General features: G+C 41.2%; 1 protein-coding gene across 1 annotated transcript in view; it reads left to right on the top strand.

Annotated features, from left to right (window-relative positions):
* The first annotated feature begins 310 nt into the window (after positions 1 to 310).
* The window catches only part of CD109 (CD109 molecule), a 69,856-nt gene continuing 55,793 nt past the window's right edge, over positions 311 to 14,373 (top strand). The window contains exons 1-3 of the mRNA XM_005518144.3: positions 311 to 465; positions 794 to 954; positions 14,342 to 14,370. Of these exons, the coding sequence (XP_005518201.2) occupies positions 395 to 465; positions 794 to 954; positions 14,342 to 14,370 (261 nt within the window). The 5' untranslated portion in view covers positions 311 to 394. The remainder of the gene's footprint in view (positions 466 to 793; positions 955 to 14,341; positions 14,371 to 14,373) is intronic.

Raw genomic sequence — 14,373 nt, 5'->3', positions numbered from 1 at the left:
CCGCCGCTCTGCTCGGAGCTGCAGGTAGGAAACATTGCTCTCGATGCTGCTTTTGTATGCTGTTGGGTTCTGAGAATCCCACCCGTTTCCCAGCTACATCAGCCCCAGGATGTGGGAGCGATGGCCAAGGGAAGCGAGACACAGCCGTGGGTATCTCTGCATACACAGATGTGTGTTGCCGCCGGGCCGCCCACCCCGGGCCGGCCCCGGGAACGCCCCGCGGGTGCTCTTGCGGCTGCCGCCGGCGGAGCGTGCCTGGCGCTGGGGCAGCGGCGGCCTCTCCCTTCCCTTCCCTTCCCTTCCCCGCCCGCCAAGGCGTCTCCCGCCCGGCCACAGCCCCGGGCCCGGCCCTGCGCACAGCGGCGGACTCACCGGGCAGCGCGCACGGAGAGCTATGGCTCGGTCCCGCGGCGATGTCTACTTCTTCCTCCTCATCCTCCTCCTCTGCAGCTCCGCGGCGGCCGGGTACGTGGGGCTGGGGCGGGCAGGGGCGCGGGGCACCTCTCATTTCTTCCCTCCCGCCCGGCACGGGGCTGCGCGGGCAGCGCTTCCCGGAGCTCCCGGGCGCCCGCCTGGCAGCCGGTGCCGGGAGCGGGCAGAGCAGCGCTGCCCGCGCACCGTCCTGCGCACACACAGCGGCCGGGGGTGAGCATCACCTCCAGCCTCCGCGGCGCAGAACAGCAGAAGAGCTTGGCAACATGTGTCGTACGTCTTTATGTGGACGCGGTTACTTTTTTTTGAGAGTGTGTTTCACTCCCTGTCCTTTCTCCCTCTGCCCGTTTGGACTTTCCAGACCTACGTTCCTTGTGGCAGCTCCCTGGAACATCAGGCCTGGAGCAAACTTGACGGTTGGGGTAGCTCTGCTGCCGGACAGCCCAGCACAGGTCACCGTAAAGGGAGAAGTGATCAGAGATAACGAGACCCTCTTGAGCCGGGAAATGGTCTTTGAGAAAGGTAAGAAAAGGCATGGACTTGGCTTGGAAGTATTTCAGTTTGCCCTCTCACAGGAATATTTTGTTCCTCCTAAAATATCACAGCTTCTAAATGGTACTAAAATAGGAAATTTATTTTACCAAGTAGGAGTCACTGTGGGAAAATAGCCTGTACACCGCTGGCTCTGTTTGGAGTTGGACAACTGAGCTGGGTATGAGTGATTGCATGGGTGAACTCCGTAAATAATCAAATCTGTAAACTCTGAAAATGATCAAATAGTTGCAAAGTGATGGATGTGGGATTTCTGAGGAACCAGGAAGTACTCTGGTCCATGTAGTGTGGCCACTGTGGAAGCAGAAGCATAGAAGCTCTGTGCATCTGAAGAAACAAGAATTTTTAAGGACCAGGAAGTGAATTGTGGAGAGGCTGGTGGTTGAAGATAAACAAATATGAGAAGAGACTAATTCAATCTATGTCATCAGGCAGGGGTAGTGGATGTGGTGGGAATTCTGAAAAGCTGAGATATCCTGGCCAATGTTCCTTTTCAGCAAGGTCACCTGGCAACAGAAGCATAGAGATATCCTACCTGAGATTTGTCCTGATGAGAAAAATAAAATTTTGTATGGATAGTCCAGCTTTTGCACTGTTCTTAGTATAAGGCAAAATAAATGACATCTAGACTCTAGCTTTTTATTTGTTAAAAGTAGAGAGTCTGAGGTTCTGAAAAATCTACCCCTCTATGATGCTCTTTCTCTACTGCTTGTGTAATTGTTCTCTTAATGTCTTGCAGTTAACGTAGATGCCTTAATTGGAAGCACCTTCATTTCAAAGCCTTCACAGCCTGTAGTGAAGATTGAGGCTTTGAGTGAGATGGAGTGTATTTGATCAAATCAAAAAATTTTGATATAGAAGCAAAACAAACCTTAACCAGCCAGCTTTTGTTGTTTTCTTTTGAAAGCCAAAATTTTAAAAAGAAAATGAATTGTCTTCTCCTTTTCTTCCTCTAACTATACTGGCTTTTATTTCCTGCTTCTGTTCTGCTTTACCATAGAGTTCAGTGAGCCTTGCATGAGTTTCAACCTGTCTGTTTTTGTCCTTCTCGACATTAAAAGCCAGACAAGAAACTGGTAATTCCAGGCTTGTGAAAATATGTGTCTGTCTCTATCTTCTGAGCACACAGAATAATGCTTGACACCAGAAGCTGCTGAAGTCAGAGTGAACAGCGGGATATCAGGAACAGGTGGCACTGTATTCAGGCTGGATGCAGTGAGGAGAAAGGACAAATGCTGTAGTGAATTACTAACTTCTAATATTTTCCAGTCTTTTAAATACATCTTTAAATTTTCTATGCTTTTTTACTTGATAAGTGAAACAGAAAACTAAAAAAGGTTGCTGAGCATACCGTGTATTTCCTCTTACAAAATTCTTAAAATTTAGTATGTGGCCATCAATTTTCTCCTAGTCAGGTTATATAATCTGTTAGTCATCTGTTTTCTGTGAACAAATATGTAAGCAGAACTGTTAAGGGCCCAGCAGTAAGGGAAATGCCCTGTAAAAGAGGATATAGTCCTGAAGACATGTATCCAAAGGTGTTACAGGTGTGGATCAGTTCTGACTCAGAAGCAAACGCAGCTTGTCAGAATTAGAACATAAATATTTAAAATTTTCATTGAAGAACACAATGATCTTAAGATAAAATATGAAGTGGTATTGTTATAGTTGAGCTTAAACTGTGACTAAAGGAGGACCAGAGATTTTATCAAACCAGCTGTTGCAGTTGAAGGAAGAACCCCAAGCATATCTCCAGGCACACAAAATCTTCTTTAAATTACATAATTGCTGCATATATTAGTGCCCAGAAAATGTTGGTTTATCTGTCACTGAATACCTACCTTGGTTAGACTGTACATTTAGTGGCACTGTTGCCTGAGCTGGCTCAATTATGCTCTGTAGTTTTCCTTGCATGGTGACAGCAAAAGCAGGGGATTAACTGCTCTGAGAAACTGATCTGACTGAAAAATAAGGTTTTTATTTTGTTTGAATAGTTTTTTCAGGCAGACAGGTCCTTTGGTTCAGTGCGAAAACATTTGTGGTGATGGAACTGAGTTGGAAATTGGATGCTGGAGACATAGCACAGGCTGAGGACACAGTTTTTATTAGGGATGTTTAATCTGACAGGCCAAGTTCATTCAAGTGTCTAAGTATAAAAGGTATTGTGTACCTGTCTGTCAAATTCTTCTGCAATTGCCTTAAACTAACAATTATGCCTGGTTCCCTAGCAGCAGCTTAATATGATACATGTAGTGGTCTAAGTTTCTGAGTTAGCTCCATGAGAGGACCTTACTGTATTAGAGGCATGTTTTTTTAAAATTTCTATTATATAATTCTTGCTTTTTTAAGAAATACGGTGTTTGCCCTCTGATGGTTGATAAAACATTTACTATTTAATATTACTGGAAGTGGAATTTTGATACCTGAGTGATTCTTGGGCAATTGTCTGTTAGAGAAACACTTCAGCAGTGGAGGTTGGTTCCCATCATTATTGTGCTTTTTATATAACTAAGGGAAAATAAATATTAATAAGTGACTAGAGAGTATTTGGAGTGAAGGAGAAAGTGTGTGTGCATATGCATTTAAAGATATTTTGAGCTTGGCACAATATTCCAGAGTCTAAATGTACTGTATAGGAAAAGAGATGGTTTAGGACCAATATTGGGTGCAGAAGTTAAGATAATTACATTTAATATAGTGAAAAAACCCACAACAACTAAATGTTTGCAAGGGGGAGGTTGCTTCTACAGGTAAATTTTGTGTGAGCAAGCACAGCCCAAAAAAATAGAATGCGTCACCAGGAAAGAATAAGTTTCCATTGCCTAGAGCAGACACCAGGAAAACACAAAGCACTAACTAAAGCTGTTTTTGTGTACTGTACCAAGCCTTGGCACACTTTCTGTGGAGATGCAGTATCAGAAAGATCCTCACCCTGATTGAAAATGGCTGCAGAAGGTAACAATGGCTTGTGTGCAATTGGAGCTGTTGGATTTTCTGTGTCAACGATAGCAAAAAAGAAATTATGGGAATAACAGACAGACAAGTTAAATTCCCTGCATGAATAACTTGATCTTTAGTGATTGCAGTGAAGGGTGACTCTTGCCATGCTTATTTATCCCGTCATTGATAATAAAGATGTAATATGAATTGGCAGGGGATGTTTTTTTACAGGGTTTGCTACCCAGACATTGCTGTGTGTGTTAGTGTGTGAGAAACCTTATACCTTAATTATGAGAGGTTCTGAAAAGTATTTTCTGTGTTGGTGCTAAAATGATCTGGAAAGAATAAGTAGCATATAAAAAAAAAAAAAAGTTGTTTTTTCAGAAAAGCCTCTATTTGTAATGAGATGTCATCATTTGCCCAACAGCATGAATGTTTTTAATTCTAAAGAATAAGATTCATTAGTTAAAGCTTTTGCTATATAAGGTACAATGTAATGTATTTGAGGTATGGTGAGTGAGAATTATGTGAACTTACTGAAGAATTGGTTTATTGTAACATGCATAGTTTGTCAATTACTTGTACATGTTAATTTATGCTGCTTTTCTGTATTTACAGAGAGGGGTACACTTGTTAACAGTGGTTACTGTGCTAGAGTGTGGTAAATACTCAGCTAGGATTTATGAAGCATGATAATTCGTGAGAATGTTTGTCAAGCTCAGACATGTAGTGATCCTCCACAGAGACAATGGAAAATCTCCTTTTACCAGAAAGCATGTTTTACATACTTAATAATATGATTCTGACCACATCAGTATGCGAAACAGTGAGAAACACTAGGAATAGAATGTTGTAAAGGAACACCTAAATGGAAATGAATGGCCTAAAATCATCAGTCCCTGTTAATAACCTTGAGTTGTCTTTGTACCGTATGTCAGGATAAAACAGCTGAGTTATTGGTGTCTGTGCTGTCTGTGCTGAAAATCTGTGGGCTGGAAGGTTTTGCTGGCAGTTTAGTGGAACATCTTCTTTCTGCCTAGTTTTTTGTCAATGCCTAAAAAGCCAAACAGTGAGAGAGCAGGAGTTGCAGCAGTGATTTTGCATCCATAACCTCCATATCCAAAAGTATGTATAGCTGTGCCTTATGAAAAATAAGTTGTTAAATAGTCAGCACATGCACATAACCTATGCAAAATCAGAATGAAGGAAATGTTTTGGGGAAGGAGGTATTGGAGCTGGACCCAGAGACAACTGAAGTAGTAGAGAAAGAAGGCACTCTCTCATGGGCTTTCATATTGCTGGAGTACAGAAAAGAAAAAATCATACCCAAAAACAAAAGAAAAGAACAAAACCCAAGAGGTTTCTGTGCCTGTTGTTGAATCCATCCTGCTAACAGACCCATTAAGTTGTTTGCAGAAAAATGGGAGTAGCGATCCTATCCAGTACTTGAGCCTTATTTTATTGTTTGGATGCTGTTGGAGATTTGAGGAAAGAATCCTTCTGTGACTTTAGGCTTAATGTGTTGGTACACGGGGTTTTTCTGGTCACCATGTTCTTCGTTGACATCCAGCTGAGGAGGGTGGGGCAGATTGAGCACTACAGGCTGTTTCACAGTGCCTTCAGAAAGGGTGGGATAAGACAGAAATGCAGACAGCAACTCATACGGACGAGGGAATATTACATATCCAAGTGTGCAGTTCCCTGTTGCAACTGTGAACTGGAGGAGCTTTGCAGCTTTTAGGAAAGGGAGGAGAGAGAAGAACAAACTAAAGGTTATGAATTAGGGAAAAAAGAAGTGATGACAATAAACAGGAATTGGTAGGTAACATGCTATCAGAAACAAGAAGGGAAGAAAAGGGTGAGAATTCCTGAAGGATTCATAATAAAAGTATAAGTACACATTAGTGGAGCAGAAAGGTAAGAAATAAAGTAGCTAAACACAATCTAAACTGGCCAAAAAAATAACAGAAAGAAGGAAAACCATAAGTAGAAACTGTAAATGAGATCATGTTACTAAGGAACTTAAAGAAGTAGCATGGCTAACAGACAAAACTGGTAAGGCCAAGCCATGAGTAGGAAAGAATGTGAAGGATAGTAAGACAGGATTTTCAAATTCCATATTGGTAGCAAGAAAGCTAGCAAAGGATGTGGCTTGTTACTCTGATGATTAAGGATGCTGAGAGGCAGTAAGTGTTTAGTCTTCACTATGAAGATCAACTAACTGTCATGGAAAAGGCTTAAGAATTAAGATAACTAAAGGGGAGGAACAGTTTAGAGTACTTTAGTCTTAGGTGTTTCAGCTTGGTAGAATTGCCTCTTGAATATTTAGGCAATTGACTGAAATAATTTAAAATCTGATGGTGAGGTTTTGAGAGCATGAGTGAACAGAGATCTTCTGGAAGATTGAAAACCTACAGAAAAAATGTGTTGCACTATGCGTTGGCAAGGGTTGTAGGTGGAGAAGAAGAAGGATTTTGTTATATTTTCATTTTACTAAGGCTTTTGATAGTCTGGCATGGCACTTAGATAAGCCAGCTGGGGGAGCAGATACAGCGTGAAATTTGTATTTAATGTTTGTGGCTGGGTGAAAAATAGTGTTCATCACGTAAATCTAAGTGGTTCACTCTCAAATTGGAAATGAGTTGCCCTGAAACTGTATTGTTCAGTATGATTGACATGAATGAAAAAGGGAGAATGTTTATTAGAATAGTGAAGGGGTGGTAAGGACACTGGGAGAAAGGATTAGATTTTTAACACATTTTGGCAATACCAGAAATGGTTAGGGGAAAAATTGGAGTGTGATTTGATAGAATTAGTACATAGTTCTGCTTTTGTTGACAAATAAAAGAACATTCCTTTATTGGATGGGAAACAAGGTGATGCAGTCTTGCAGAAAAAGGGGCATGTGTATAGGGGGTGATGGTTTAAAGGTAACAGAAGGTGAAGACTTGTAAGTAATACTGTGGTGCTCAAAAAAAGAAGGTAAACATTGTACTCAGAGATATACAGAGAAGTATTTTCTGTATGCTATGAGAAAGTGTTCTAGTAATCTTCACAGCCTAATTAGGCATCCTGGGGAATGCTGTGCTTGATTTTTGGCACTCATCATGGAGCCCATGAACCAACTGGAGAAATGCCAGGGAGAGCAGAGGGAAAGATCTCTTAGGTGAGGGAACTTTCTCTCAGGAGACAAGTTCAGACCTGACAGAAGATGATGGGCCTTCACATGAGATGAAAATAAATTCCGTGGGACTCCATGTCCCAGTTGTTGTGGATGGAAAACATGATTGCACAAATTCACAAGACAGAAGTCCATGAAGGATTGGCCCAGTATAAAGACAGATTGCGTAGGCTGGGAAGAGCACCCAAGGAAGGGTCACTGTGTACCTGTTCACTTCTTACACTTTTCAGATGTCTGTCCTTGACTGTTTCTGGAGATGATGCCTTAGGCCAAGCAGGCTTTGGTTTGCCCTGGGAGTCTCTTAAACGTTCTGGAAAGCATCTGAAGAGAGTTGGGAGGAACTGGGGTGAAGTATCAGGAGAAGTCTGCTATACACCTGCTATATACTGTTAGGTATAAAAAGTAGCTTTAAAGAGAAAAGGGTGGGAGCTAACAACATATGGGTCTACTGTGATGTCCTTAGTGGTGTCTAGTTAGAAGGAGATCCAAACTGAAGTACTGAGTTACAGAAATACCTGTGGAGGCAGCAAGCAGTTGGGAAATGAATGAGTTTCTGGTCATACAGGGGTGACTTCTGTTTACATGAGACCCTTATGATTATCAACATTGGCAGTGTTGCTGGTTTCCATGCTGTGCTATCCATGACTACCTGTTTGTGAAGCCAGAGTTGAGATCTTGTCAGCAGAGACTGAATAGCAAGCATCAAGGGATGATGCTGGTTCACCTAGATTCATTGCAGTCCAAATAAGTATGTGCATAGAAAACATGGTTATAGTGACAGACCACTTCTTCAGCTTCCTGGAGGTATAGCTGTAAGGTCCAGGTGCTTATACTTTGTGTGGCTAGGGATTTGTATTGCCTTTATTTACAGATGAAATAAGTTTCTGGTAGTATTTTTATATATTCAACTAATTTTATTGCCTCAGAAAAGTTACGCGACTTTGTCATCACCAACTTTGAATGTGTTCCAGAAAATGGAAGAAAATCAATATGAGAACAAACCTTCTTTCACTCCCTCTAAGCAGAAATTTCAATAGATTGTGAATGTGTTATTTGCAGTGAATGAGTTTGAGAGGTGACTTAACTTTGAAATTTTGCTCCAGTTACAGCAATTGATGTGATGAGGCTGGTGTTAATACTGCCAAATGCCTGGCATGTACAGGCTAAGCTGTATTTTGTTCTAATGTGATTTTCCTGTGTTTTAAACTGGAATAAAAACTGCAGCTGCTTTAAATTGCTTTGATAGTGTCTTTGTCTGTGTTTATTTCATGGACATCAGAATGCATAGTAATGATGGCCAATAGTGCCTTGAAAACAGGATGTGAAGATGCGTGAGTTTGCGTGTTTGTGTACAGTCACCAAGGGGATGAAGTGTATTTCACATTTAGTTGTGTAAAAGGCTTAAGTCTGAGATTATTCTGAGTCGTCCATATAGTTTCACCAACCGGATCTGATGTCAAGAAAGTTTCCTGTGTAGTATTCAAAAATTGCCCTCCTAAGAGCTGTAAATTTGTAACTCATGGCAGTATAGTTGTTATGGCATGGTAGGCAGTGGTAATGTCATACGCCTGACAAGAAGTCTGTGAATGGCTCTTAAGTTTGTCTGGGGAAAAAGTTGAAAGGAGGTTGTACTTGAGTTTAAGCGATGATAGTGCCTGGATAGCTCTCAGAAGGCCTCTGTTTAAAAAGATTATTTAGTTTTGGAAATATGAAGCTGTTCTGTTTTCCTACCCAGTGTGCAGTATCTTAGATAAACCAGAGTGTGTTAGAATTCTAAGTATTGTGTTCTTGCAACTGGCCAGTCTCTGACTACTCAGCTGGAAGTGGTAATAATAGTGTAATCCATGGAGTGAGTTGGTTGACTTTAGAAGATTGAGAGAATAATTAAATGAATTATTCTTTAAATCTAAAAAGGGCCAGTCAGCAGGAAACATGCTACATTGCTTAGGGAAGGGATCATGGATGTGGCAGGGCTAGGGAAGAGGTGCCCAGCCATCAGCAGTATCTGTTGGTCTGAGAGAGTGGGAGATGGTGGTTTTCTTCTAGGGTAGATCTGACAATGCTGACGAGGGAAGAATGGCTGAATCAGTAGATGGGACAAGCCAGGGGGTACCTTTGCCATGTAAGGTAGAAAGACACAGAGAATGCTGTTGTCAGGGGGCAGAGAAGAGGAAGGTCACTGCCTCTTCTGTTCATACCTTCTGGTAAATCTGCATCTGTTCTGTCCTGGCCAGGAGTGTTTCTGGATGTGCTATGGTTGGGTTTCTCCCACTCTTCTGGTCATGGAATTAGGGAAAAACTTTTGTATTTAGGTGGAGAAGGTTTTTTTCGTAGTTGTCAGGAAAATATTCCTGCACTTCCCATTGCAGACTGAAGCTAGAACTTGCTAGCAACTGCAGAGTTGGGTAAAACAGAGCTTTAATCACAAAAGTGTCTGTGCATTCCACCTTTCTTCTGTCTTCTAGGGCTGTGGTGCCCTGTCTCTTGACCAGACCCTTAGGTGATAAACTTTGGTCCAGTTTAGATTATTCCTCCTATATCGTTCTTCATAGGCAGCACTGCTACCTTGCCTCTCTCTCCCCCTTTATAATTTCTGAGTGCTTTTATCCTCCAGGTTTGCAAAAACAACTGAAAAGGATAAGGGGTGGAGGAATAGGGAGGTTAGGAAGCAGCTGTGAGGGAAGTGTATGTAGTGCTGGCAGGCAGGGTTTAGGAGGCTTTTTGGAGCAAGTTATACCCCTTTGCTACAGGCCTGTTGGCCTCATTTGGCTTTGGATGTCAGCCCAAATGCTGACGTCTCCTGGCAATCCCTGTTGTGTGTTTCAGTGCTGCATTGCCCCTCCTTCTGTCATCCTGGCCAAACTAAGCCATAACAGCCATGGCTTAAGCTCTGTATTTTGGGCTAGTTGTGTAAATAATCAGTGCTAATTTGGGTGATAGCTTTAGCATGATAGATGAGGAGTATAACATATTTAAAGCAACCTATCAACAGATTTGCAGGTCTTTGAGGAATAACTGTTTTTCACTTCCTGGACAGCTTAGGCCTTGGTATTACTATTTTATTTTATTTTATTTTATTTTATTTTATTTTATTTTATTTTATTTTATTTTATTTTATTTTATTTTATTTTATTTTATTTTATTTTATTTTATTTTATTTTATTTATTTTATTTTATTTTTAATTTTATTTTATTTTTTACACAGAAATAGTATATATCTCCATTTGCCACTGCAAAGAAAATGTTTTTCTGTAAACTTTTCCTAAGTGTGGATATATGAACACAGCTGCCGGAGCAAAGATGTAGCATAATTTCAGTAAATCCTCTGAAGTGATTCCAGTTCTATTTTTTCTGTTCTCACACATTACTAAGAGGGATTGAGGACACAGGTAGAAAAGTTTAAGTGAGAAAATCTATAGCAATACCTGCCACATGAACTAGAATATACAGTCAGTGCTAATTTTAGGTAAATGAGAGATTGAAGTACTGCTTTACTGATATATATTGGTACAAGCTCTAGTTCACTGTGCCAAGCCATACAGTAATTTTTCTAGAACCTCTGTCCTTTTTTTTGGGGTGGAAGCTAAAACATTTATGACTAGTCCTAGTGGTGTCATCTCAAGAAGGGGTAGCATAAGTTTCTGGGTCTGGGTCAGGCCCCTGTAGTGGGAAGAATTTAAGATGCCATTGTTTGTGCAGTTCTCCCTAAGTCTAAAAAAAAATGCATGTGTTTAAGTAGAATTTTTTATATTTGCTTTATTGATAACAATACTATTAGATTGACAAAGAAAAGCAGAGTAGAAAAATAATATACTGCTGACATGTCACTCCTACACTGTCTTTGATTCCACTTCTGCTGGACAATCCTAAATGCCAAGGATTCTGAGGAAAAAGGGACAGGACAGTGTGGCATTTGTTTCCACTGCATTTCCTTGTATTTTCTCAGTGCAGTAGTTATTTAATGAGTACAGTACAAGCCTCAGGAATTCTATGGAAGAAATTCTGTGAAAGAAAGTTTTGCAAATGACAAGGAGAGAGATTTCTTTCTTGAAGGCTCATGTGACTTCTGTTGGGATTTTTGGTAGTTTGTTTTTTAACTTTCTTCAAGATCAGTCTGGAACAGTCCACTGAATTTTTCATGTCTCCCCCTAAAGCAAAGTCATGATTCCCAGCTGGAAGTATTCCCTAGCTAATCTCTTGTGGTAGCAGGGATCTGTGTTCTTGCCTGGTTGGTCCCTTCTATGTCCCACTCCGGTTTTGCTGGTGTCTGCTGCTGCAGATGGAATGAGTCAGGAGGAAGTTTTTTGTGGTTTGCAGTGCTTGATGTAGGTGGCTTAGCTGTTCTGGGCTCCTTTCTAAACCTATTTCTTCTGCCCAGAGTTAGTTACCTGTATTTCATAACTGAAGGTATTCTTTGCAAGGATGTGTTGAAGAAGACTGTTGTCATTTTTGGGGACAGTAGGTACCAGACTTGATTGATCTCGTGTGGAAGTGTTAACACGCTGCATGTGGGTAAAAGTCAGCTGCATGATAGGAGGGCTTGCAGCAGAGCAGTGATGTGTGCTAGCTGTTGGACTGTGGTTAATTCCTTATAAACCTGAAATTGCTGTATGATTAAATATAACTTTAATTCACCAACTGAACAGAAAAATTGGTGAATTTCCGCTATTCAGCATTGGCATAAAGGAAACGTTTTTGCCTATAGCTCTTGCATGAGCACGTCCAAAGTCATCCCTAGGCATAGTTGAGCAGAGCTCCAGGGAACTGACTGCAGCTTGATAGTCTCTGAGAAGATGGGAAAATCTTGAATGACAGGGAAATCTACTGCAGTGCTAAAGACTTTCAGATCTTCCCGGGCTGCTTGATTCCTAGCAAAATAATTACATAGTGGCATAAACTGGAAGGTTACCTCATGCCCTGGAGCCTCCTTTATGATTCTTACTGGCTGGAAATTAGACATCACTCTGGGCTTTATCACAGCAGCCAGGGATAGTACCGTTTCAGAAGGTAAATCCTTTCTGAGTTGCACAAATGCAACTGTGATATAAATCTCCCTCCTCCCCAAGTCTTTCCCCATTTGCATCACATTTTTACCTAGCTCACACCTGATGTTAGATTTCCCAGGCTTGGGAACAGGAAAGAAACCCTGCCATAAGATTTCTGTTTTTTTGCATGCCACTTGTTCTCAAAATGTCTTCTTTTTAAAGTTTCCTTTGGCTAGAATTACGTCTCTTAGTGTAATTGTTTGAGCATGGGGTTGTCTGGGTAGATGTTGGGAATAAACATATCAGTGCATGTAGAGGTGTTTACATTGCCTATGGATCAGGTACTCTGCAGGCCTTTGCAATGCCTCTTCTGTAATGCCAAGCATCCTTGGCCAAGTGTGTGGGGACTCCCTGCCACTGTGAATTGGGGCAGTTTGTCCTCTCCACTGGCTACTGAGAAAAGTATTTTGCAAGACACGCCTGTCTGGAAAACCTCCAAGGCCAGTGGGGTTGCTCAGAGTTAATGACTGCATGAGATGATTCTCAAGTGGAGAGAGGGATGATATGAAAAAAAATTTAGGTTTAACAGCAACATAAACGCATTGTGGAAAGAACTGTGTTCCTTGGACCCAGTATTGCCCGTGCCTGTTAAAGTTTTGAATAACAAAATGAAGTACTGGAGTGTGCAACCCGCAGACTTCATTTGTGGGATGTGAGTCATTTGGTTTAACCCAGTTTATAATTTGAATAGATGGTACATACTGGATAGCATTTTTCCTTTAGTGCTCTGGCAGCACTCAGGACAACCTGTATTCAGTTCATTGAGATTCCTTCTGTTTGCCATTGTCAAAGGAAAAAATTCTTTGACTTCTAAAATTAACATTTATTGAAGTTGAGAGGTCGAGTGATTGCTTCATCTAGGAATGCCTTTAGGTCCAGGATCAAGAAGGACATTAATAAATAAATAGATTTTTTTTTTCTTTATTCTGTGAAACAGTTGAGTAAAAGATAGGTATAAAGCCGTGGCTTTTTAGGAGATACAAAAAGGTCTAAGTGAGTAGAATCAGCAGGAGCAAATACATGTCAACAGTGTGCCTTGGCAGCCAAAAGGGGGAACCACATACTTGAGGGGTGCATCAAGCTCAGCATCACCAGCCAGTCAAGAGAGGTGATTATTCCACTGCATTCAGCTTTGGTGCTGCCTCACATGAGGACTCTGTGCACTTCTGGGCCCCACAGTTTTAGAAGGTCCTTCAGTGCCTCTATAGGTGGGCAACAAAACTGGTGACAGGGCTCAAAGGCATGTCCTATGAGGAGCAGCTAAAAGCTTTTGGTTTCTCTAGTCTGGCTGAGGGCAGTCCCATTCCTATCTACAGCTTTCTGAGGAGGGGAAGTGGAGACAGAGGTGTGGTCTCTTCTGCCTGGTGTCCGGTGGTAGGAGGTGTGGAAATGCTTGAGAGCTGCAGAAGGGGAACTTCAGACTGGACATTAGGAAGCATTTCTTTATTGAGATGGTTGTCCACCATTGGAACAGGTTTCCTAGAGCTGCGATTGATGTCTGAAACCTGCCAGTGGTTAAGAGGATTTTGGACAATGCCATTAATAACATGCTTTAACTTTTGGTGAGCCCTGAAGTGATCAGGTCCCTTCCAACTGGAATGTTCTGTTCTATTCTGTTCTATTCTATAATTCATGATGTAATTAAGATAAGAGCTGTGATGCTGATGGCCTCATGATGTAATGATTTCCAGGAGTTGAACAGGACATTTATTTGGATTCTAAAAATATTTGAGGTCACATAATAAGTTACATTAACCCAGATATACTGATATGTTAGTTGCTTTTTCCCATGGTGACATAATTCTGTGAGGTTAATTCTGGGTGCTCCTTTGCTTAAGAGTAATAAATCCTGTGCAGGGTGCAAAAATTTTAGTTTTTATCCGGGCTGCAGAATCAATGGAAAATAATAACTTGGGTGGCATAGAGGGTTGAATGTATTATAAACATGTTTCAGTCTCTGTGAATGTAACAAAAAATGTTCAAGCAGAGAACATGGACAACAGTCCCCACCAAAAAGAGAAGTAATGTTGCTGTAGGTTTGCGTTCATACTTTTGCAGCACTTCAAAAGGTATCTCACATATTCCATCAACCGTGTAAGGGGGAGGAGCGCTGCTCTAAGATAATGTTGATGTTTATGGTAGTTTATCTCACAGATATCTGACAGTGTGATATCTCTTCTTTTTTGTTCAGATACCTTTGGGACTCTTGTTCTTCCAGTAGTA

This window comes from Pseudopodoces humilis, chromosome 3 (assembly GCF_049639895.1).
Source record: "Pseudopodoces humilis isolate 2021_Gansu_Grassland_sample_001 chromosome 3, ASM4963989v1, whole genome shotgun sequence".
NCBI classification, from domain to species: Eukaryota; Metazoa; Chordata; class Aves; order Passeriformes; family Paridae; genus Pseudopodoces; species Pseudopodoces humilis.
The sequence above is the reverse complement of the archived record's forward strand: the minus strand, read 5'-3'. Positions and strand labels throughout refer to the sequence as shown.